Genomic DNA, 22,193 nt, shown 5'->3' on the forward strand with positions numbered 1-22,193 from the left:
TCTATTCCTTTCTCTCCAACATTTTCCTTCTCAGGTGCTCTTATCTATCGGCCCCCTGGCCCACTTAACAACTGGGGCTCTATCCTTGCCGGATTACTAACCCTCCATGTTCTTCGGTGGCAAATTTCTAAGTGCTCTGCAATTTAAATGTTCATCTTGATGATCCTAATAACAAATCAGCAATAACCCTCATTGATGACCTGAAGATCCTGAGCCTTTCGCTTATTAATTCCCTACCCACTCATTCAGCGGGGCATCACCTGGGCTCTATATTCTGTAATCTACTAAATTTGTGTACGGCACCTCCCATTCAACTTGGTTGGTCGGACCACTTTGCTGTTCCCTTCTCCATCAAATGTTCCCCGGTCCCTTTTTTCGACCTTCTGTCACGCCAAAATTGAGGAACTTCTCTAAACTCGATATGAAGGCGCTCAATAAGCATCTCTCGATTACAATCCCTACTATTACATCTCGACCGGAACTGGATCAAGTCTTGGTACATCACTAGCTGTCGGAGGCTATTGATTCTACTATTCCTCTCTTCGCCAAACCCCAACTTAGAGTGCTCCCCCCTTCCCTGTGGTTTACGGACTCTCTCAAACTTGATAAAAACACAGCAAAGTCTTGGAGAGACAGTGGAGAATACACTACGCACCAGAGGCAAAGGTTGCCTATCTGGCGGCGCTAAAAAAATACCATGTTCTATGCAGATCAGCACATGCTTCCTACTGTACTGACAAGATTATGAATGCCCAAAACTGTCAGAAAACTCTATTCAAAGTTGTGAAAGAACTTTCCGCATCTAGCACGTTTCTGCCGTCTCCTTCACTTTTGCTACATCAATGTAACAAACTTGCGCAGTTCTCCCACAATAAAGTAGTCTATCCACCATCAGCTTGACTCTGATCCTTCTCTTTAAGACAACCTTATCTTCCCTAACACTCCATTCTCTGCTCAGAGCAACACTGTCTCCCAGGTCTCCTCATCTGTTGAGTCTCGTCAAGTTAGGGCCTGGCTTCCATTGAACTTTATTTGTCTTCAATGTTTTCGGGAACCCTCAAGTCCGGCTCTCCTTTCGATCCTCTCCCTCCTTCCAAGCTCAGACTTTTGGACGAGTCCGCCCTTGGTGTGATTCTTCCTCTCCTCAAAACTTCTTTAAGCCTAGAGCAGGTGTCCCGGAGTTGGAAACACGCTCTGGTGCTCCCTTTGCTGTAAAAGACCGGTCTTGACACCCTCTATTGGTCAAATTACCGTCCTATATCTCTCCTTTCAACCTTTTCCAAAGTCTTGGAAAGACGCATCAATTTCCAACTCTCCTCACATGTGACATTGCACAAGTTATTCCATCCATCACAGTTGAGTTTTCATCCTGGGCTTAGTACCAAATCGGCTCTGCTTGGTGTTATGGAATATCTTAGGCAGCAGCTTAACTGTGGTGGTACGGCAGTGCTCATCTTACTGGATTTGAGCGTGGCCTTCGACACAGTCTCAGACTCCCTCCCGGTGGATCGTCTTGAAGCCTCTGGCATTGTAGGAGTGACCTTGCAGTGGCTGGTCTCTTTTTTAAAGGATCACTCATTCCAAGTCTTCTCTCATACCACTATATCAAACTCATTAGCTTTAACATCACGAGTACCGCAGGGCTCGATCCTGAGTCGTCTGCTTTTTAATCTTTATGTTGCCCTTTGGCGGACATTGCAGAAAAGTCTGGGTTGACCATTTTCTCTTAAGCAGATGATACTCAGATAATTTTCTCTCTTTCTTCTGCTCAGCATCAAGACCCTTCATTGCTCCAGCTTGGACTGTGTAATATTTCTTTGTGGATGTCCAGTAATGCTTTAAAGCTGAACAGCTCTAAAACTGAGGTCCTTATTCTGGGAAGTAATCCTGAACTCTGGGGAGCTAGCCATTGGCCTGCCTCTCTGCGCCCTTTAACTGCTCTGGTCCCGAAGGCTAAGAACTTGGGTTTTATCATTGATAATAAGCTCTCTCTCAGAGCCCAAGTATCTAGAGTTACAGCAACTTGCTTTGCGGTTCTCAAGTGGCTAAAAAAATCCTTTGGTTAATTCCACCCGAAGCCCAAAGAACCCTATTGCAGGCATAGGTGATCTCCAGACTTGACTATGGCAATGTATTATACTTGGGCTCAGCTAAGTACCCCGATCGCCGTCTTCAACTCATTCAAAATGCGGCTGCTTGCCTGCTTTTTCGGTTGCCTCAACACGCCTCTGTCCCCCCTCTGCTCCATCAACTTCATTGGCTAAAGGTAAACAAACGCATTGAGTTCAAGGCTCCATGTTACATGTTTCGAACTATGCATAGCTTGGCACCCTCGAACATACACAACCTTGTCAAACCTTACCTATCCACCCGCCAATTGAGATCGGTCAGCCTTTCTCTTTTCTCTGTTCCCAGAGTGCGGCTGACCCGCATAAGAGGCCGCTCATTCTCCTACCTTGGACCTAAACTGTGGAATTCCCTTCCTTTGGAACTTAGGATCTGTCAGTCGCTTTTAGCCTTCCGTAAGAAGTTAAAGACCTGTCTTTATAATCAAGTTTAGTTCCTTTGCTCCACTGTAACCATGCATGTCCTGCTTAGCACTGGGAAACCCTATTGGGCGCTTTATAAATCTTTAAAATAAATAAATAAATAAATAAAATATGTTAGTCAAAACAGTGGCATTAGCGTACAATACATTGCATAGGGTTATGGAACTAGAGACCAAAAAGGAACATTCTTTACAAAATGTTGCAGCCTGCACAGAAATAAAATAGTGCGTAAACACAAAGGTAAAAAGCCTTTAAAGAAACGATACACATAATGGACCTATACTCCGGGGGAGGAGCGTGACCTGAAAATGTGAGACAAATAAAGGTCATAAACCAAACAAAAGCAAGCTTTTACGAATGACACACACTTGAATAAATCACCAGCAAGGGAAGGAATTAAAGCCCACATGCGTACACAGCATGCTTCGCAGAGCTCAATATGCGCTGCCTAGGCTCGACCTAAAAAAGGTGATCTCCACCAAGAACCATAAGTTGCAGTTCTTCACATAAATAAATGAATGTCTTGCCCTTTAAGAGGGAAAGGCACAAGATCAGAAAGGATCAAATCACATTTCCACCAATAACCTTCTACCAGTCTGGCTTCTGTCCAAATACTGTATAGAAACTGCTATAATACTGATAATAGAAGATGAAGAAGATACCTGCCTTTTATTACGTCTCAAACTCTCAGCAATGTTTGACACACTTGACTATTCCTCACTGCTTCAAATCCTGAAAGCTAGAACGGGAGTAAAATGGATTGTCTCAAAGTGCTTTAAATCATTTTTCACCTCAAGATCTCAGTTTGTAAAAGTGAAGTATGTTATATCAGAAACACACCCAATAAGACTTAGTATTCCAATAGGCTAGATTTTCTCCCACTACTTGTTTGACCTACACGTAAAATATCTTACTTTAATACTTCAAGATACATCTATTAACCTGCAACAATATACCAATGATTACTAGCTTTATCTTCATGTCTCACCCTCACTAGCATAACAAACTTGAAAATCGTCATAGATAAAGTAACCAAATGGATATATTCACGCTCTCCAAAACTTAATCCGACCAAAAGTGAATTAATTCGCCATTCTCAAATGACTATTCTCCTCCAATACAAAAATGGCTACATTCTTTACATCCACTTGGCATTCCACTTCTTTCTTTAGTTTCAGATGTGAAATTCCCTTGGCTTCATTATCAACAAAAATCTAAACCTGGACAATCACGTTGCCATAGCAACCAACGAAGCATCTTATCAATAACACCTACAAAGGAAACTAAAACCACCAATCACTCATTCAGACTTCAGAAACATAGTACTGTCTGTCACTTGTGCTTATGCACCTCGATAAAGGAAATACAGTTATGGCAGGCCTCCAAAATCTTCAACTGTTCCTCTCGGGAGCTATACTGCATGCTGCTGCCTGGCTCTCTACAGGCACCAATCATTTCTCCATCCTTGTAGGTCCTTCACCTGGGCTGAAACTGTACTGGTGGAAAGAGAAGTTTGAGTGTTGGAAAATGAGGCAGGCATGGAGGTAAGAGAAGTAACGAAGCATTACTTGAAAGAGTAACCTCAAGGAAAAGATGCAAAGCAGAGAGTTGGGAGCAGAATAGAAGGTAGGTAGACTTGACAGTAGGAATGAATGGGCAAAGAAAGGAAATGAAAGTACAATTCTTGATAAGCGTAGGAAAAACACTATACACTAATAACCATCGATTTTTGCAAGATTTGGAAACAATGAAAGTACCCACCGGAATTTACAACAAAAATAGAATGAAAACGAGAAAGCCTAGACTTGAGTCTTTCATGATAGATTCTACTGTACCCAGTAACACATTTCACTGTGGTATCAGTAGTTACATAATTATGCTAGAGCAGAGACGTCATTGTATCAAAGGAAATGCATCACTGTGTCTACATGGGAGGTGACATGATTGTACCAGACTGAATACGTTATTGAGTTATAATAAACATATCATTTCACTAAGGGCAGGGACATCATTGGACCATGGCAGAGGCATCATTTGATCACACATGGATAGTTATTAAGGAACAGCAGGACATCATTATGTCACTGGAAAGAAGTGATTATGCCACAGAAGAGGCATTTCAGAAACAAAAATGAGGACATTATTGGGGCAAATAGAAGGAGTGATTTGCCACAGCAGAGTTATTATTGTGCCACATACTTGAATCAGTGGTCCCAGAAATGTGACAGGGCTGTACAATCTGAAATGATAATGCCCCAGCAGAGATGTAATTGGGGTACCCAAGGGAAGTGAAAACGCTAGAAGCACAGACATCATCGGGCAATCAAGGGAAGAGATAATACCACAGAACAGACATCAGTGAGGCACACAACAGAAGTAATACTTCTACGGCAGAGACATCATGGATACACAAGAAAAGTAAAGGGGCCATCACATTATTAGGTCTCACCATAAAATTATTGTCCTAAACTAGATATTTGACTGGGTCACACACAGTAAATCATCCCCCAGCAGATATGTAATTGAGTTATGCAAAGTTATGCAAAGCAGGTGATTCTTCTAAAACGTAACTTTATTGGTCCAGGAAAAGGAAGTGATTGTTCCACAGGAGAGACATTACTAGGATATGGCAGAAATATGACCCTCTCACTGGAGATACGATTAGAGCAGTAACATACGCCTTTTTTAAATGCTACAAGATGTTTACATTATTACTGATTCCTTTGACACCAGGATTTAAACTGCAAATTAGGCAATGGACAATGAAAAGAACGAGACGCCCATCCTTATGAATACTACATCACAATAAAGTAGTAGTCCACCTGCTCTCTCGGAACCTAGCTTTCCCTCCAATCACAAGTTGACTGTATCTTTTGCCTTTGAGGTGGTACAGCACTCCTCTTCCTTTTGGCGAGATACACACTACACAAATACCAAATAGGTACGTACATAAACACAAGTAAAAAGCCAACATACTCTCCCAGGCATAGTTCAGAGAACATTGAATTGCAAACCATAGACTTTCTATAATTTAGCCTCCTCTGAGCATTATCCGTGCAAAGAATTACTCAGGGGCTTTCACCTTTAGAAGCTAAATTCAAACCTGCCAATCCAGGTGTGTGACCGTCTGTGTTCTTCTACATGTGAATGTGATCTCCAACTAAAAGTAGGTAATGAGTCCTTCTAAAAGTAGAGGATGTCTCACCTGCCAACTGAAGTCTGCAACAGTCCATGGGATGTTGCCATGACACTGGAGACTGGATAGTGAGGTCTTAACCCAGAAAAAGCTGTAGGAATGTAGCATATTCAGACAGAAGAGTGGCAGAGCATTTACTAACACCGAAGGATTCATCTACTGCTGCATACACCCTCTGCAGGCGCCCATGACTAGGCCTGTATGAGATTACTATTGGGCCCACCAAAACTGTGAAAATAGCAAATTTTGCAAAGTGCTTTTTGAACAGAAAATGTCTGTATCAAACAAATTCCTCTAGGAGCTGTTCCTTTCTCTTCATTTATCATACCTTTTACAAGCAAGATATGGCCTTGCATTCAATGTTCACGTGAGATGCAGAAAAATGACTTTTGCATAAATAACTTGAAAATTTGATAACAACCTCCAATTTCACACACCCCTTCCTGTAAGATGGCATCATGTGTCAGTCCTTACCCGGAGGGAGCCCCTGTCACAGTACTCAATCACAGCAAAGATCATGGCATCCATCTTCACTGTTCCATAGAACTTGGTCAAGTTATAGTAGTCAATCTGCAAAATCTGCAGAACAAGACACCAAAATCTGAAAATTAGGAACTTTCTACAACAGCAAAATTGATAAACTCTTGGGCTAAACATGTTGTTATAGGGAAAGATGTATTACAATGCCGGCATTACAATGTAGTGACTTTATAACGCAGTCCGTACCACGACTGTGACATTAACAGTGTTCCATTACAACGCAAGTCATTACAACAACTTGCTTTAGGGAATGTGGTGTTGGAATGGTGTTGGATTGTAAGTCCAACACCTTCCCTACTGATACACTTACTGGAGTTGGAATAGTATTTTTAACTATTACAAAGTCCAGTGCTACCCTAAAGCAAGTTGTTGCAATGACTTGCTTTGTAACGGAACTCATGGTAACTACACAGTCATGGTATTGACTGTGTTGTTCAGCCACATTACATTTTAGCATGCTTGGTAACAGATGCTATTCATCGTTATAGGCTGAAAACTGAACAACTCCTCACATATTTGCAGATCTGAAGTTGTTCCTGCCAATAATACTTGAAAGAGGAATCGTTTGTGATTCATAATTTCACAGTACCAAAATATAGCTTCAGGAAGCACGGCAGAAGTACGTGAAAAGTATTCTTGAGAGTGATAGGTTGTAACTTATTAACTGTAAGTAACTAAAGAATGTCAGAGACAAAAGAAGTAACTTACTGAGTCATCTACATAAACTAAAAGTCTGTGATTTTCATGGGACACCTTTTGTTTTGCAGCAGACACCTTAGCCCTGTTCTACTTTTTTTTTTAGTCAAAACTGTTATTAGACAAACTCCATTAAGTGCATTAACCACTAGAGTTAGCTTGACATTATTGTAAATGTATGTGTCTTGTAAAGCGCACTGCTGCCCTGAGGCGTCGTGGTGCTGTAGACCGCTGGGGAACTCGTCCTGGCTATCCCTGTGAGATGGTCCCTCCTGGGTATCTCCAAGGCGAAACCAGGCATCCCCGGCGAATGTGGGGGGCCGTTGTAGAGATGAGGCAAGCTAATGCCCAGAGTTGACGAGTGTGATCATTGGCTAGAGTAGGCACCGAGGCGAGAATTATCGAGTCCGCTGACCCTGGTCCACGACCCTGCCGCGTCGGGAATTGAACCCTGGTCCCGGGCCGTTCTCTGCTTCCGGGTCTGCCGCCTCTAACCAGTGAGCCACACCACTCCACGATTGTGTTTTGATTCCCTTGTTCAAAGTCAATTCAATATGGAACTCATTGGTGTGATTGCCTTGCATGGCACTTGTAGGTGGCTAGGTCAACCTCATGAGACTTTTTGCCTAAAAGTACAGGATTTCATGGGTGTCTTAACAGGCAATTTTAAGGTATGTGTTCTGTATTAGGCCCAGCCATGTGACCCCATTTCCTAACTAAGACCAATGCAAGGTTTTTGTTTACCTTATTGAGGGCGATCTTCTGCCTCTCTGTAAAGTTACCGTCATTGTGTTTCAGGTCTTTCAAAATAATGATCTGAAAAAAGGGAACATGGGATGAGTCAATGAGGTACAGTGTCCGTCATCGAATGCCCTCTAAGATTATCAACATAGCGGCCTAGAAGAACATGTACATTGGAGAACCCACCAAGGCACACCTGGCCATCTGATCCATTAGAAAATACAGTCACAGGAATAGGAGGATGAGACATGAGAACAAGGCTTAGGACAAGCTTGTGAACAGGAATTGAAGGTACAGAAAATGAAACTAGAATAATAGTGACAAGAAAAGGGCCGAGGAAATTGAGCCACGAAGGACAGAGAGGGGTGATAATGTTGCAACAAAACTATTGTTGGGAAAAGAGTAGAGATCAAAAGAAAGAGAGTGAAAGAAAGAGAGAAGATGAATGCATGAGAAAGAGCCAAAAAAGTAGAGATGAGATACTGAGATAAGTGAGAAAGAGAGTAAGAAAGAACAAAAAAGAGACTAAAAAGAACTTACGAAAGAGCCAGAGAGTGAGTTAGAGTGATAGCAACATAGACTGACAATAACCAAAAATAATTTTCTTCATAATTAGTTCCCATAGCAGAATGTAAGGTATAAGTGGAAATAAAAAGGTCGTTAGGATGACACAAATATCAGTAATCTAATGTGGGCTGGTATGAAAACATTTTTCAGCGCCTCTTTTTAGCCGAGAACAACCGTACAAAGATTTGGAATTGCTACCATGTAGTACGTGGGGATCATGCGAGGGCTGCTGATAAATCCATGTTAACTAAGAGCGGATGCCAGAGAGAAAAGTTGCCCCCTTTCTAAGAGACAAACATCACATTTAAGACTACAATGTATACCTATGTGTGAGGAGGTCTCCGCAGAAGGAGGCGGAGATCTCCACACATAAAAGAGGATAGGCGGAGGTGTAGACCTCGCATGTAGGTTAGTAAGTACCTTTTTATGGTATGTTAGTAGTACTACGGTATTATTACTAGTAACATACAACAAAATGCAGATTGTGAACAGGATCCGTGCGATTATATTATTCTGATGTTCATCGAATGTGTTAAAAAACAGGTCACTTCCATCATGGGAGAACGCTTAGCCAAGAGACCATATCTAACACAATACAAAATGTGTAGATCAAGCACCGGCTACAGTGGTAACAGAAAGGCTTCCTCAGACAGTTTGATTTGGCAATGGAAGATGAATGAGAAGGCCTTTAGAGACCTGCTTTGAGGTAAAGTATTAAGGGAAGGCGCATGAAGATATTACCTGGGATATGGTTGTGATGCAGTAAAAGCTTTCATTGGAGGAGATAGTTGTGCGCATCACTCCCATTGGTATTTTAGAGAAACAAAAGACAGACGATGTAGAAACACAAATGTCCGAGTAGGAGGTTTAACATTAATCCAGTTCTTCTTCTAGAATGGATAGAGTTGACAGCGGTGGGGTTAGGGGTTGGGGGTTTGAAGCCGTGCTAATGGGCAGCTTCACTGAAATTAAATCAATACAATACCAAATTCAAATTATGCAGTATTTTATTTGCAATCATAATTTTAACGATTTTTCGCTTGAACACACAATAACTCTGACTGGGCAAAGGTGTTGCCTTGTTAAGGCCAATTTATTACCCAAGTACAGAACTCAGCAACTGAAAAGTGACTAGTTAATCTTTTCGAAGGATCTGCCACTGCAAATCACCACACATGGCACCTTTTTGGAATTTTTGATCTATGATGAGTGTGGTAAAACCATAACAAAATGAAACATACCACAGCCATTGAATCGCATAATGACCCTTCTAATGGGTAATGCAATAAATAACCTGCTGTGCATAAAGCAACGTTACTATGATATGAGGTAAAAGGTGATAGATTCTCAGTATAGAAGCTAAAAGCTGCCCTTGCCAATAGCCATATAAAGAGATCAGAGATAATACTAGCATGAATAATTCTTCATCTTTTGAAAGTGACATGTCTTCAAACCTTAGTCTTCTGCTCTATACCAATCACAATTATATGATTCTATGAAACAAGATATTCGGATTCATTAATCTGCGACAAGCTGATGATACTGTCTATTTACCCTTGAATGTAGATGATAAAGCTCGCCATGATAAATCGAGAAAGATCTTTCTTATGCTGGATGAGTAGAAGACATTTGATAAGGTTAACTGTGGGTTTGTTCAGAATACTACCTACTGGAAGGTCAGTTTAAAAATGCATGGAGGTGCTGATGTGTAGATTATACCATTGTATTAGGAACATGAGAGCAGGGTCAGGACTGATTTGCACAAGGCTGGGTCCTAACTGAGGTGGCATGGTAGGCAAAAAATGAGGGATTGTGATGTGGCCCAGAATGATTGCCAGTGGCTGAGATTAATTCAAGCATACGACCCATCACCCTATTCTTGATGCCCTAAGTATGGTGGGAATGCCCAGACGTGTGCTGAGACAGTGGCTGACTTTGATTTAAACATTCTATGCATCATCTTATTTTTAAAGCCCTATGGTGATGGGTATACCTAGACGCGTGTCTTATGCTCACTCTTTCACTTGGACTATGCTATACCTGGCTGATGAGCCACAATAAAGGCCAAATCAGTCTTGGGTTGCTTGTGTTTCAGTGTAGGGAGGACCTGGCCTGGCTGTTCGGGCTGGACTGTTCGCATTGGAGCAGGGTCAGGGCTGATTTGCATATGGCTGGGTCTAAACTGAGGTGGCATGGTGGGTGAAAAATTATGCATTGGTATTCAGCCCAGGGTGCTTGCCAGTTGCTGAGATTAATTTAAGCATTCTATCCATCATCTTGTTTTTGCACAGACGTTAGCCCCATGCTCACTGTGCCAATAGAACCAAGTTATACCTGGTTGATGACCCATAACGAGTGCAAAGTAGCCCTGGGTTGCTTGTGTTTCGGTTCAGGGAGGACCTGGCCTGGCAGCTCTCCTGGACTGTTCACATTGGAGCAAGGACAATACGGATTTGGATATGGCTGAGTCCAAACTGAGGGAGTGTGGTTGGCAAAAAATTATTGATTGCCAGTGGCTGAGATTAATTCAAGAATTCCATCCATCACTTTGTTTTTGATGTCCCCATTTGTATTAGAAACAACATTTCCTGTAGAAAACAATTTCCAGATACTTAAGTTCATATATATATAGGGGCGGAGAGATAAAGCATTTTCACTAATTATGCAATTCATTGCCTTCATTAAATAGGACTCTAGACCAGGCCCTTCATACAATGAAGTAACCCAGTGGGCAGACCTTTTACTGCACAAGATCCTTATGATCATGGGGCCATAAGTTCTGTCACAACTGAGTTTTAGTCTGAGGCTTAGAGGCAATGGAAGATGTCATAATTTGGCATAAATATGTTACTCCATGCGTTGTCAACAAAGTTGGGAAAAATTCCACCCTGGGATTATTCTTTGACTCTTGCCACTGAGACAGGATGTTCAAGAGATGACCTTTTCAATGAGTCCTTTCCTGTGTTCGATAAGTTCATTTCAAAGAACCAATGCAGGTCAATCTTGCCTATCCAGGCCTGATTCGTGACAGATTTTCCTTTGAGTTGAAAATGTAGGTAAAGTGGGTATGTTTCTAAATACAGAGAACTGAATTACCTCAAAGCTTGTATGGTTCTAAAGTGAAAAGTCTTGAAGCTATGTGATAACGAAGACATTAACTTAGTTGTATTTACTTGTGGCACAGGGCCAGCTGAAGAACTTCATACGGTTGAAATATAGTTGCATAATGCAAAAGTTAGTGAAGTACCTTCCTCTTTACCATGGACAAATGATAACATGGGACCCTAATGAAACCAAACTCATTGATAACTATAGGAGGAAGGTTAAACAGAGGTAAATTAACCATGAACTAGATGTTGTTGTGTGTCGATTTAGATACTGTATATAGGTTTCCCGATTTATGCCCTTATATAGGCACAATTCACATTGCCCTTATTTAGGCATAGAAATCCAACCCTTATTTAGGCATTACCCATGCTAACCAAATACAGGCATGGCCACCTACATCCGTCCATCCACGTCACAACGAGTTCTTGGAAAACCAGACCCTTAAGCCTTTAGGACTTCCCCTTGCTTGGATTATTGATTTCTTCAAGAACTCATTTATTATGCATGAACATCTATTCCTTAGGGGTTCATTCATGACGTTCCTCTGCCCGACTTTTACGTCAATACTGGCATTTCTAAACGCCTTCAAGGTATAAATATAACCTCACTTGTCATGGCAAGTCATGGCTGCATACATGCACAGCTTGCCACGGCAAGTTCGGAAGGAAGTCAAGACCCCTCCTGACACACTGACCAGACGCTGTCATCCTCCTTGCAGAGAATCCAGCTCCAGTGTCTCTGACTCCTCTTGCGGGGTGTTAGAGATTAAGACCCGGAAAGAGATTCCAACTGCTCTCATTCTAAGGTACGGAGCTGACTAGAACCTAGAGGGTCTTTTGGCAAATCTTGGCAACATCAATCCAAACTATAGCTAAACTAGACTATAGAAAAACAGTGCTTACTTCTTACCTCGTACTACACTTAGGTTAGGTACACTGGGGTAGAACTAGCTGGGAGCACCAGATGAGTATTCACATTTTAGCCTGTGTTATTTATGTATGTATTTTTATGAATGTATGTCATAGCTACAAACCATGCTATTGCAGTATTATTTTATCTTACTAATAACGCTGTATGTATTATACTTCGCATTCTGTCTTACGATTGTAGCAGTTCATATCTCTTGCACAAGAAATTAGACTGTTCAGTAAACCCCTTTTATTGAAACGCCAGTCTACATATTTCTATGTAAACTCTGTAGAAACAAAGCATGCATGATTGACTGAGTGAAACTGTTTTCTATTGTTTCCACGATTCTGAGACTGTTCCGATTCTGAAGGGAAACAAAGTTGTCATGTTTATGCGGTTGTCAGAAACTAATCCCTTCTTGTTTATTTTAGAAGTTTCTTGTGACCTCTGAGGTAGCTGGCACACACAAGTAATTAAGTTTAATGTGCTCAATAGAGGCATACTGGCCTCAGTCCTATGCCACAACTATAGTGTATATTATTCCAATGCACAGAGCCTATCAGGGATATAAGAACTGTACCACACTGTGTCTTAATCAGCATCCTTTACCAAAGATCACTATATTTGCTTTATCAAATTAGAGTTTAGACTCTACATCCATACCATCTATTTGGAGATAATTTGAGGGGTCTCCTTTTTAAAGAGGGTGTAAAATTGGACTTTTCCAGAAATCTGAGACTGAGGTTGTATTAAATAAGATTTGAACAGGGGAATCCGTATCCCACCGCACCCTGATCAATAGACATCATATTGGAATTCAAGGCGACGCCATCATTGGATCGCCTCCTTCCTCATCTTAAGAACCCAGAGAGTCTGGCTACTACCGTTCACCGTGGAACCCAAGAACATCATCTGCAGCATTCTTCAAGGCTCGTCCCTCCACTCCACTCTGTTCAACACCTATGTGACCCCACCCGGGCCAGCATTATCAGAGCCCATGGATTAATCTGTTCCATCCCTAGGACAAAATGTTTACGTCCTCCGCTGTGGTGCTGGTGTGCTCAGGACGTAATCATTATGTCCTCGGCACACCAACGGGAAATCACTCTGCTGTAAACAGCAGAGGGATTTCCTTTTAATTTTTTTGCCTTTGGAGGTGGGGAAGAGTTTTCCCAACCTCCTGAGGCATTTAATTTTTTTCAATGTAATGACGATCACACACATGATGCGCTGACGTAATTACAGTGAAAATGAAACTGAAATGAGCCAATCACCTCATTTCAGTTCCACTGTTTTGGTGCTCCTGGGGCTATTGAAGTCCCCCGAGCACCGAAACACACAGGAGGGGTATCGTTAGAAAGGGGAGAATCTCCCCTTTCCAATGGTACCCTTTCCTATTGGATCTCTGCTTGAGGATCGCCGCAGGGGGGTGATCCCCAAGCAGAGATCCACCACTAGACACGGGGGTAGCCCCTTGGGCAGGGACCTTTGCCACCTCAACTATTTTGGGCACTTGGGGCAGAAAGCACACTAGGCACCAGAGATTATTTTTATTTGTGTATATATAGGGGTAGGGGCAGCCCAAATGGGCATGCCAATTTCCCCACCCTCCAAAAAACAACAGGGACAGTCTTTAAGCCCCTTTATACCCAGAATGGGAATTCCAGTGCTCCCAAACAAATATTCACAGTCTTTCTGCCCCCCCTGGCGAGCACATGAGTTCAATAACGCCCTATCTGCCCCCCCCCCCCACCCCCCCCATGGAGGCAGAAAGCCTACAAGGAACCAGGGATTTTTTAATGTAAACTTAGGGATGTGAGCTGCCCTGAAGGGGCATTGTAATGCCCTCACCCCACCAACAAATAGGCACAGTCTTTGGGTCAAAAACCCACTAGGAACCAGGGATTACATTTTTATGACAATGCAGGGTTGGGGGCTCAACACAATGGGCATGCTAATGTCCCCACCCTTCAAAAAATATAGCCACAGTCTTCCTGCCCTCGGGGGGAGGGACAGAAAGACAACTTAGCAACAGGGAGTATTTTCTTTAGCCAGAGTAGGCATAAGGATGCCCAGTATGGGTATGTCAATGCTCCCATCCCACACAAAAACAGATGGACAGAATGTCTGCCCTGCCTGGTGGGAATATGGGGGCAATAGCTCCAATCTGCCCTCCTCTGCTTGGCAGAAAGCTCATTAGGAAGCCAGTGACTTTTATTTTAGTAGTTCAGGGGTGGGGACTGCCCAGTATGGGGATGCCAATGCCCCTACCTCCTCCACAAATAGCCCCAGTCTTTCTGGTCCCCCAGGGGAGGGGGGGGGGAAGAAAACCAACTAGACACCAGAGATATGTTTATCTGCATGTCAGGGAGCGGGCTCTTAGACAAGGGTCGCTCCCCTTTTTTTGAGCACACATTTTGGCCATTTCTTCCCCCTTTGGAGCCTGATCGGCAATATATTTAGGCTCATCTGCCCCCAAGGGGGCAGAAAACCACTAGACACTAGCGAAAGTTTCTGTGTGTGTGAACTGGAGCTCCGCTGATGATCTGTGTGTACTGGCACTTAGCTGGCAGTGTGTGTGGACCCATGCTTGGCTAGCAGTGCATGTGGAATGTCACTTGGCTAGTGGTCTGCGTGGATGGTACATGTCTAGTGGTGTGCATGGACTGTCCTTTGGCTAGCGATGACTTTGGATGGCGCTTAGCTGGTGGTTGGTGCGGATGGCGCTTGGCTGGTGGTGTGCATGGATGATGCTTGGGTGGCTGTGTGGCTTGCATGGATCCTCCAATGTTTTATTAACCAGAATCCCCAGCAAACCTACATTTTTCTAAAAACTCACACTTTCCTCACATTTCTGTGTGGAAATGTTGTGGAATCACAGCCTCAGCACACATTTCCCACCACCCAGCGTTCCCCTTGGTCTCCTGATAAAAAAGGTACCTCACTGGTGTGAATGGTCAAAGCAGAGAACCTAAAATTTATAAAATGAAATAATGAGGGAGAACCAAATTGGGTCCAAAAGGGTAGTTTAACCGCATCATTGCTGCTGCTATTTCCCGTGCTGTGCTGCAATTTTCAAAATCCCTTGTTATGTGACAAGGTCAACTCGTCAAACGCACAGCGCAGGTAACACCCATGACGAGTTGACCTTGTCACAAGCATCGAAGTGGTTAAAAAAAAAAACGTTTTAGACTGACTCTGCTTGGGGCACCCACACAAGTGAGGTATAATTTTTATTGGGAGACTGAGGGTAATGCTGGGTGGTGGGAAACGTGTGCTGGCGTGGTGATCTCACAACCTTCCCACACAGAAGTGTGAGGAAAATGTGTCTTTTTAGCTAAATTGGAGGTTTTCAGGGGATTCTGGGTAAGAAAACATTGGGAGACTCACGCAACCCACTATGTTAGCGGATTTGGAGATCCAGTTGGAGAGGTTCTGGGAGGCTAGTGCGTGGTTGGTGATGGGGTCCGGTCTGGTGGAGTTGAATGTGGTGGTCCATTGGGCCTCGGTGACTCTGCTATGCTGGGGATCGCGGGTTTGGTGGTGGGTGTCAGTGAGCTTGCCATGGTAAAGTGGATGATGCTGTGGTCTGTCCAGGTTAGCTCAGTTACATGAGAGAACTTGATTCTGTTACTGGCTGTGAAGAACGCATCCAAAGTGTGTCCTGCTCTGTGTATGGGGCTGGTGACCAGCTGTTTGAGGCTGATGATCCTCACGCTCTCCAGGAGGATTGCAAAATTAGTGTTGTTGAGGTAGTCAAGGTGGTAGCTGAGGTCTCGAAGAAAGATGTAGTGTTTGGGGTCGATTGCCAGGGGGGAGATGAAGCTGGCGATGGCGTTGTAGAAGCTGGGGCGGGGGACCGGGGGTCTGTAGGTGAGGGTTCCTCTGATGCTAGTTTTAGTGTCTGTTCTGATTTAGAATTTGAGATGTTACATGATAGAAGAGATGTTGTCTGTGGAGGTGGCGCATTGAGGGTGTCTTTGTGGATGTTGGCGATACCTCCTGTGCTTGTTGGGGCAGTCTGTGTGTATCATCTTGTAGTCGTGGGAAGTTGCGGTTGTGACGTCGATGAGGGGGTGAGCCGGAGGCTGACAGACCTCAGTCCAGAATGCTGATCCTCGCTGCAGCAAGCCTCTCCCTACCTCACAGTATCAAAAGGGGCTGACATTCTGACAGGGCATATCCTCGGGGTGCAGGGTCAGGCAGGATCCTAGTTCTGTTTCAGGAGCACCCCTAAAACATGTGTCATGCCATTTGCAACATTGCCACGCCCAACAGGTTATGGGTGTCAAAAATTACTGCTAGTGTCCCAGGACCAGCATTTTGTCATGAATGTCTCCTTCACAAAAGACACAGTTGTCCTCCCTTATGCCAATAATTATTTCCAATGAACATTTGTTCACAGGTGACCGATATGCCAATGTCAATAATTAAATCTAATATGTCTGTTTCAGTATTTTAACATAGATGCCCAATATGCCACGAATTGCCTCTAGTATGCCAGTGCAAATATTTTGTCTTGGGTGTCCCATATGCCAAGTATTACCTCTAGTATGCCACTGCAAAAGTTTGTCACAGGTGCCTATCACCCTATGTATTGCCTCCAGTATGCCAGCACCAGCATTTTCCCATAGTTTCCTTTGCAAGTCAAGATGTACCTTTAGTATGCCAAGGCCAATGGTAGACTCACAAACAAAGCACTGCTTTCTCACTCATGCACACATATTTACACATTCGTACTGGTTCTCACTTATACTCATTCATTCTTGGCCTCTTGCACTCATTCAATCTCATTCTTTTGCATTCACTCTTACTCTCAGATATTCTTACTCCTGCCATCTTCCTCACTCACACTGGTGTGCACTCTGTTACTCTCACATTCTCATTCTCAATCAGTATCAATTATTCTCATTTGAATATCTAATTTCCATCCACACTTACTTGCACTAATTCTTACTGTCAGTCATTCTCACTCACTCTAACTCATTCACTCTCATTTACTACTTGTGTCTCTAATATACTAATGTTTACTTACTCACACATGCTCACACATAAGCATGCTCTCTCTCACAAAAATCACACTTTCTCCGGCATGCATTCAACATACATTTAAGAGCATTTTACTTGCCTCAGTTACCTTCAAAGGTACTGTGCAGTCTCCCAGTGCTCCATTTTTATTAAACAAATAGTGAGTAATACATTGTTATATACTAATAATATAATAAACTAGGATTGATAAGCCAATAGGTCTGTCGGGGGCTGCCATCCTTTTGACTTTGTCAAACTTTATTTTATTTTGTGTTCTTATATAGTGCCGGAATTATTGTTGAGGACGCTGCTGGGATCCTCCTCAAGCTAAACAAAATACCTAAAACAAAAATGTATTTGTATTCTGAAAAACACACAATGCCATAGTAGTCCCTGGCACTGAAAGGAGCTAGTTTATGCGTATGGATAAACTTATTGTGAAAGGTCAGAATAACGGCTCTCACATTGAAGTTCGCCAATGGCTGAAGTCTGCTGACCATTGAACCACGTGATAGGCTGTGGCAGCTGGAAGAAAAATGGAAATGATACAATAACAAACTAATAGACTCGTTGAAAGTCCCTAAAAGTGAGCATTAAACACATAATTTTTGTAAATAAAAAGGTCTGCACTAACACCAGACTTATAAATGTGCGGAAAAGGGGACACTGGAGCACCAACACCCTTAAAGGCAAGCTGCCTAAGTGTTTCTATCCCTGATTTTGCCGCCGCTGAAACAAGGGGTTACAATGCAGTGCAAGGGGATTCAAAGGTAAACCTGGGGTCACAACTGCAACCCCTAAATGACATTCAGCTCAACCATCACACCACTATTGCTCTGGCATCTCTCGGAAAGTTATGGTCTACCCTGGTCAATCCCACGCCTGAGGTACAAGAGGTCCTCCTCCCACTCCTCTCTCCAAGTGCAAGAGTAGAATTACTCAGGAGAGCCCTTTCATGCAGAAAATACAAGTTAAGTCCTGTATAGTTAGATCTGTAGCGGTTAGCTGCTTCATTTGTTTTGGATGGAACATGGGCACCGGTCCCTGGCCAGTCTAGTGAGCTTCTAAGCACCTTAAACCTTGCTGACCTTTGATGAACTTAGTGGGAGAATAAGTCCTGTTCTAGTTCTTTCCAATGGATATTGGCACTTTTGGTAATTTTAAGGTCTCTATTGAACCATTGAGCTGAATGGCAAATACAACGGCTGCAGACTGTCCTTGGGGAAGTCCAGATATATTAAATATAATATAGATAGGATTCTCTCATTGAGGGTGTGGTGGTGATATTTTGTTTTCCTGTGATTACTAACAATAGATGTGGATTTACTGTTTGGGGAGATCTCTATCACGCTATATACGATCACTTTTATTATTGATTTGTTCAATGAACTGTTTTAATTCGCTAGCAAACAAATCTAATTAAAGTTGTTACAAAAAACCTAACATTGATAGTTACTGATTCTTCGCTGCGGTCCCCCTCCTAGAAACACAAGAGTTGGCCCACAAGTGTGGGGTACATGCTCCCACCTTTATAGTCCAAATCCAGACACATATGTGATTTAGGGTCTGGTCTTTAAAGGTCATGTTGGGGATGTCAGCACCTTTATAGCGCTCTCCTCTCTGCACTGCCCTTTGTCAAAGGTACAGTCTGCCAAGCAGGATTGTCTCTGGTTTTGAGTGATCCACAACACAGGCCAAGGGAGCTCACACCTACCTGTTAAAAAGACTAAGCCTTGCTCACGGATAGAATCCCTGGTAGTGCCAAAATTATCAGTACCACTATTTTCCTGACAAATAGCTCAGACTCCTCTGGCCAGTAACTCTTCCTCAACCTAGGGACCTTTGATGTGCACAGAAGATGCTCTGCTACTCTCTCTTGAGTGTGTGTGTTCCACCATGCCCTCTGAATATCAGCAATACACATCTCCTGTCTGGGGTTTGCAGTCCTCACCTCTCCATCGTCTGCATACCCTGTACTTCCAAAATGGAACCCAGAAGTCTCCATCTTATGTACCATCCACAGGCACACACATGCATACCAGCATCCACATGCAAGTATCACGAGCTGTCCCAGCATGCACACTCAAGTATCATGCTCTGACTGGTGCTGCACACAATCCTTGCAGGCAAAGTGTAAGTTAAGTACACAGACTTTACACGAGTAGGCCAGTTAGCCCCTCTCCTGTGAAACAGGTGAAAATGCCTGATACTCATTCTACTGAATACATAAATGGGTATGCTGCCACCACCGTACTCATGTCACTTAACTCCAGGTAAGGGCAGTAGCCCCCTACATTCAGGAGGGTACCACATGGTGCACCCAACCCAATCTAAACAAACTGAAAGACAGTCCTAGGTTATGGCACACACGTATTGTCCGTGTTCACTCATGACCAAAATCAGTACCAGGGATCCAGATATTGTTGAAGATAGGCTTTAAAGAGACAGAGTGAAGGAACCAAGAAGACATGTGGGTGAGAGCTAGAAATTCTGAGATAGACCTACATGCGCAGAGAAGTAAGGTCTGACTGGAAAAAGACTAGTGAGTTTAGCTTACCTTTTTGTCATATTTGCCTCTTCTGAGCCTCTGAGCCGTGTCCCGTCTCTTATCATCGTCAATCTAAAAGAACAGAACATTTTATTACATTTCTATCTTCACACTGTCCCTGAAATGGCCCACTCATTTATAGCTTGCAATATAGACATAAAGAAATGACATTTTGGGTGCCAAGACTTAAATTTAGGAGGTATCACCATTTTCAGGATATTTCAGTGACCCAGATACAATTCAATGTTCTTGCAGTGATTTCCATGATCTGAGCAGTACTGATAAAAAAAGATACTGTCAACACATTTATTCTATGGCACGATGAAGTAGACAAGGCATCCTTAAAGGAATAAATGAACCTTTTCACTGAACATGTTTCCTAAGTAGACACGAATACTGTTTTTTTCTTTTTAAATCATCTTTATTGGTGTTTTCCCAGGCTATACATAGTACAATCTGCTAGTTTTATTATACAAAACAGTTCAGTGACATTTACACATTGGGCACTTGGTGGGGAGCCAGGCGTGTTGGTGTCATTAAAATAAAGAGAACCATATCTAATCTTTTGTACATGTCTACGTATATTGTCCACTTTTTAATCAGCAAATAAAAAACACCTGACTTTTCTTTTCGTTTTGCGTCTATGCTTTCACACCAACCATTCACAATGAACACAAACTATGCAATCTCAACTAACCCATATGTACTATATGATTTGGATCTTATATGAGCCAGGGTGACTGTTTATGTGTGTGCTTTTCGGAGGACAGCGGGAGCAGTGAAGAGAAGGAGGAGGGTGTGGGGACGAGAGAGAGGGCAAGGGGGAGGATATTACGCCCATTGCGCTTTCTCATGCTCAATAGAGCTGGAGACCTAGACAAGTTAAGCCGGACCTTGTCTGGATAGGTGCCCTTCTTGCACGCTGGTACATGTTAGTATGGTATTGCTATTGCCAAACATGGGGAACCCACTGATCCTTGGGAGGAACTCGGTGCATTCAGTTTGCCTTCCACAAATGACAAGTACTCCTGCCATTGCATGGGGTTGGTCTATGGTGGGTCTCAGGGTGCCTTCAGCTTTTGTGTTGTGTGCTCTGCCACCAATGCCTTTCGAAGATCCAATAACCAGATGCGCATGTTTGGAGCTGTGCTCGATTTGCAGGACATGGCTATTCTTCATTTTGTTAATGCCAAAGCCAGGTCTAGGAATTTATTGGTTTTTTTTCGCGCTGCAGTACGCTTGGTGACGTCAAGTAAGAAGTGTAGGCCTTGCACTGGGATTATAGTGTTGGTTGCTTCCACTAGGGTTGCCGCGATCTCGCTCCAGGAGGTCCCAAGGCAGGGGCACGACCACACCACGTGGAGAAACTTTGCATCCGTACCTGAGCATCGAGGGCATATGTCGACCGATGTAGGATACATGCAGGCCAGTCTGTGCAGTGTTAAGTATGTGTAGTATAAATAATTAAACTGCGTAAATTTCAGTCTGGCATTCGTGGATGTAATTTTGAGATACCCTATACATGGGCATAGGAAGTGTGGGGGACGCGGGGGATATGTCCCCCCCAGATTTTGGAGTGCGGGGGACACAGGGGACGGGACGAGGGGACAAAATAATTACCCCTCGCCCTCCTGTTAATCGCAGGGCCATTAGCGCGTGAAAGCGCTACCTAATGGCCCTGCACTTGCCCTGCTGCAGTCAAAGAGGCCGCCCAGCCTCTGCCCTTTTGTTATGCTGTAGTAAGGCTCCGGTTCTGGGAAGGGCCGAGAAGGTAAAACAAGCATTTACAATGCAACGGTTTCGCCTTTGGAGAAGTTAGAGCTATTGGCATTGTAAATGACAACATTTTTATTTATGTGTTGGTTTTGAAAACAGATAAATAAATGGCATTGTCATTTACATTGCCAATAGCTTAATCTCTCGCAAATGTGAGAACTATTGTACCCTACGGACGAGCTCAGCATACAGCAATTACTACCACACACACACACACACACACCCAGAGCCACACACACACACCCAGAGCCAGCCACACACACCAAGAGCCAGCCACACACACCCAGAGCCAGCCACACCCAGAGCAACACACCCACCCAGAGCCCCCCACACACACACAACCAGAGCAGTCACATACACACACCCACTGGAGCAGTCACACACACACCCACTGGAGCAGTCACACACACACACACACACCCAAGCAGTCACACACACATACACACACACACACACTGGAGCAGTCACATGCACACACACACACACTCTGGAGCAGTCACATACACACACACACACACTCTGGAGAAGTCACATA

General features: G+C 43.4%; 1 protein-coding gene across 1 annotated transcript in view; it reads right to left on the minus strand.

Annotated features, from left to right (window-relative positions):
• The window catches only part of LOC147747979 (guanylyl cyclase C-like), a 501,196-nt gene that overhangs the window by 213,823 nt on the left and 265,180 nt on the right, over nucleotides 1-22,193 (minus strand). The window contains exons 13-15 of the mRNA XM_086957493.1: nucleotides 19,892-19,954; nucleotides 7,726-7,797; nucleotides 6,220-6,324 (exon numbers count right to left, since the gene is read on the minus strand). Coding sequence (XP_086813619.1) covers nucleotides 6,220-6,324; nucleotides 7,726-7,797; nucleotides 19,892-19,954 — 240 coding nt within the window. The remainder of the gene's footprint in view (nucleotides 1-6,219; nucleotides 6,325-7,725; nucleotides 7,798-19,891; nucleotides 19,955-22,193) is intronic.

Source organism: Lissotriton vulgaris, chromosome 1_1 (assembly GCF_964263255.1).
Source record: "Lissotriton vulgaris chromosome 1_1, aLisVul1.2, whole genome shotgun sequence".
In the NCBI taxonomy this organism is placed as follows: domain Eukaryota; kingdom Metazoa; phylum Chordata; class Amphibia; order Caudata; family Salamandridae; genus Lissotriton; species Lissotriton vulgaris.